Genomic DNA, 2,824 nt, shown 5'->3' with positions numbered 1-2,824 from the left:
TGAACTACAGGGGAACCTTGGGCTGACTGTTAAATATGAAATATGCCCCAGCCTTTTCAGTAAATAACCCTTCTTTAGCCTGGTGTGGTGGCTCAGGCCTGTAATCCTAGCACTTTGGGAGGCTGAGGTGGGCGGATCACCTGAGCTCAAGAGTTGGAGGCCAGCCTGGCAAACATGGTGAAACCCCATCTCTACTGAAAATACAAACATTAGCCGGAAATCACTTGAACCTGGGAGGTAGAGGTTGCAGTGAGCCGAGATCGTGCCACTGTGCTCCAGCCTGGGCAACAGAGCGAGACTCTGTCTCAAAGCAAACACACAAGCAAAAAACTCCTCCTTGAGCCATTTCTGGCCTCCCAGGGGGCCTCCGGACTCCCTCCATGGTTCCTGCAGGGGACAGCAGGGGGCCTTCTAGGACCCAGCCCTGGGCTAGGGCTGGGATCTGCAAGTGATCAGATCAGGACTTAGTGGTTGATAAATGCTTTTAATCCCCACATTCCACACACGGGGGACACTGTCATTCACATTTTCATATTTCTGTTCTGGTCACAGTCTGTGTCCCCACACCCTCATGAATGAGGGACTTTGATGGATGCCTGGGTTTGGGGGATCTGCGGTAGCTGGAGAAGATACACAAAGGGTCTTCGGAGGACAGTGTGGGACAGCTTTGAGGGGACGACAACTGCAGACACCTGGAGGGAGCTAGAGGAAATTCTGAGACTTAAGAGATATGGAATGACCAGGCGCAGTGACTCACGTCTGCAATCCCAGCACTTTGGAAGGCCAAGGTGGGTGGATCACTTGAGGTCAGGAGTTTGAGACCAGCCTAGCCAACATGGTGAAACCCCGTCTCTACTAAAAATACAAAAATTAGTGGGCGTGGTGGTGGGCACCTGTAATCCCTACTTGAGAGGCTGAGGCAGGAGAATCACTTGAACCCGGGAGGTGGAAATTGCAGTGAGCCAAGATTGTGTCACTGCACTTCAGCCTGGGCGACAGAGTGAGACTCCATCTCAAAAAAAAAAAAGAGAGAGTAGGTAAGTAGAGATGCTAAGGGGAGATATGTGAAGAGATCAGAGGTCAAGGTCAGTTCAGAAGGACCCCAGGGTGTGAAGGTAATGGAAGATCAAGGATCAGGGGCGGTTAAATGGGACAGGAACTGAGTGAAATGAATGGCTCCATTCCCCCTTCAACAGACATTCACTGCCACTCTGCTCACAGCCCTGGGCTGGGTGGTGCTGGCAACACAGCAGTGAGCATTCAGTTTCAGTGAAGTTCAAAGAAGCAGAGACCAGCCCTCAGCATCCTTGAGCACAGGTGTCTATGCATTCACTCAACAGAGATCTACGGAGCATCTGTGCCAGAGCATCTGTCAGGCACTGAATTTACAAGGAGTGGCTCCGCCCTCACGGGGCTCAGAGAGTGCCGGGAAAATGCTGGAGTCCACCGCTTAACGGTGTGGAAGCTGTCCATCAAGAGAGAAGCCAAGGGCCGGGGAGGAATAAGGGGCCTAAGAGGTGGCTAAGAGTTAGGGGCTTCTAAAGCTCAGGGAGATGCTGTGGGGTCAGGACAGAGGAGCCAGCCAGTCACTCCCGGAGCTGCACAGACACGGAGGAGTCAGTCACACGTGTCCGCCGCAGCCCACCAGGCTCCATGCGGTTCTTGACCTTGTGCAGGAAGTGGATGAAGCGCACACCAGGACCATAATGGCGGAATACGTGGGACACCTGTGGTGACAGCACCTGGGGTTAGGGAGGAGCCCTTTTCGAGGACCCGTGGACCTGCTCTCCTCCCTCTGTGAGGTCTTGGGATAAGAACACACGTCTGGGGTTTAGGGCCCCAGGGCTGAGAGTCTCACCTGGACCCAGCGGCCAGGGGGTCCTCTCCCAGAAGTTCGGGGGGCCACGTGGTGCTGAGCGATGACGGATCGGCGGTCGGCTGCCAGGAGCCAGACGTGCAGTTCGTAGACGCACGCATCCAGCCGGCTGTCCTCAAACCTGCAGGCGGGGTCAAGGCCTTCAGCTGCCACTGCAGTCTCAGCTACCCAGCCCCAGCCCCTGGACCCGTTCCCCGTTCCACACACATGCTGCTACCCACGCTGTGCACAGCCCTGAGCTGGGTGGTGCTGGCAGCATAGCAGTGACCAAGACAGCCCCATGCCCCGTCCACACGGGATTCACAGTCCAGTGAGGGAGGCTGGCATGCCACCAAACATGACAGCCAGGAACGGCCAGGGTTGGGATGGGGAGCACGGGCAGAGGGGTCAGGGCCAGGATGGGGGGACCCAGGCAGAGGGGTTGGGGCCAGAATCGGGGACCCAGGCAGAGGGGTTGGGGCCGGAATTGGGGGCACAGAGAGGTTGGGACCGGGATGGGGGGGCACAGGGCACTGGAGCAAATGCACCTGACCCAGCTGAGGGGTGATCAGGGAAGGCTTCCTGGTGGAGCCATGTGTAAGTGACTCCTAAGGAATGAGACATAATTTGTCTTGAGAATAGAGGGTGACAGGCTTTTAAGAAATAAAGAATAGGCCGGGCATGGTGGCTCATGCCTATAATCCCAGCACTTTGGGAGGCTGAGGCGGGCAGATCACTTGAGGTCAGGAGTTCGAGACCAGCCTGGGCAACATGGTGAAACCATGTCTCCACTAAAAATACAGAAATTAGCCGGGTGTGGTGGCACGTGCCTGTGGTCCCAGTTACTTGGGAAGCTGAGGCAGGAGAATCACTTAAACCTGAGAGGCAGAGGTAGCAGTCAGCCGAGATGGCACTACTGCAGTTCAGCATGGGCGACAGAGTGAGACTGTGTCTCAAAAAAAAAAAAAA

The 2,824-nt window shown here is 55.6% G+C and overlaps 1 protein-coding gene across 1 annotated transcript in view; it reads right to left on the bottom strand.

Moving 5' to 3' along the window:
- Positions 1 to 464: 464 nt before the first annotated feature.
- Positions 465 to 2,824, bottom strand: part of NCCRP1 (non-specific cytotoxic cell receptor protein 1 homolog (zebrafish)) — a 16,070-nt gene continuing 13,710 nt past the window's right edge. The window contains exons 2-3 of the mRNA XM_011973413.1: positions 1,859 to 1,997; positions 465 to 1,727 (exon numbers count right to left, since the gene is read on the bottom strand). Of these exons, the coding sequence (XP_011828803.1) occupies positions 1,587 to 1,727; positions 1,859 to 1,997 (280 nt within the window). The 3' untranslated portion in view covers positions 465 to 1,586. The remainder of the gene's footprint in view (positions 1,728 to 1,858; positions 1,998 to 2,824) is intronic.

The sequence above is a fragment of the Mandrillus leucophaeus genome, unplaced genomic scaffold (genome assembly GCF_000951045.1).
Source record: "Mandrillus leucophaeus isolate KB7577 unplaced genomic scaffold, Mleu.le_1.0 Scaffold137, whole genome shotgun sequence".
Lineage (NCBI taxonomy): Eukaryota > Metazoa > Chordata > Mammalia > Primates > Cercopithecidae > Mandrillus > Mandrillus leucophaeus.
This window is presented reverse-complemented; position numbering and strand designations above follow the sequence as displayed.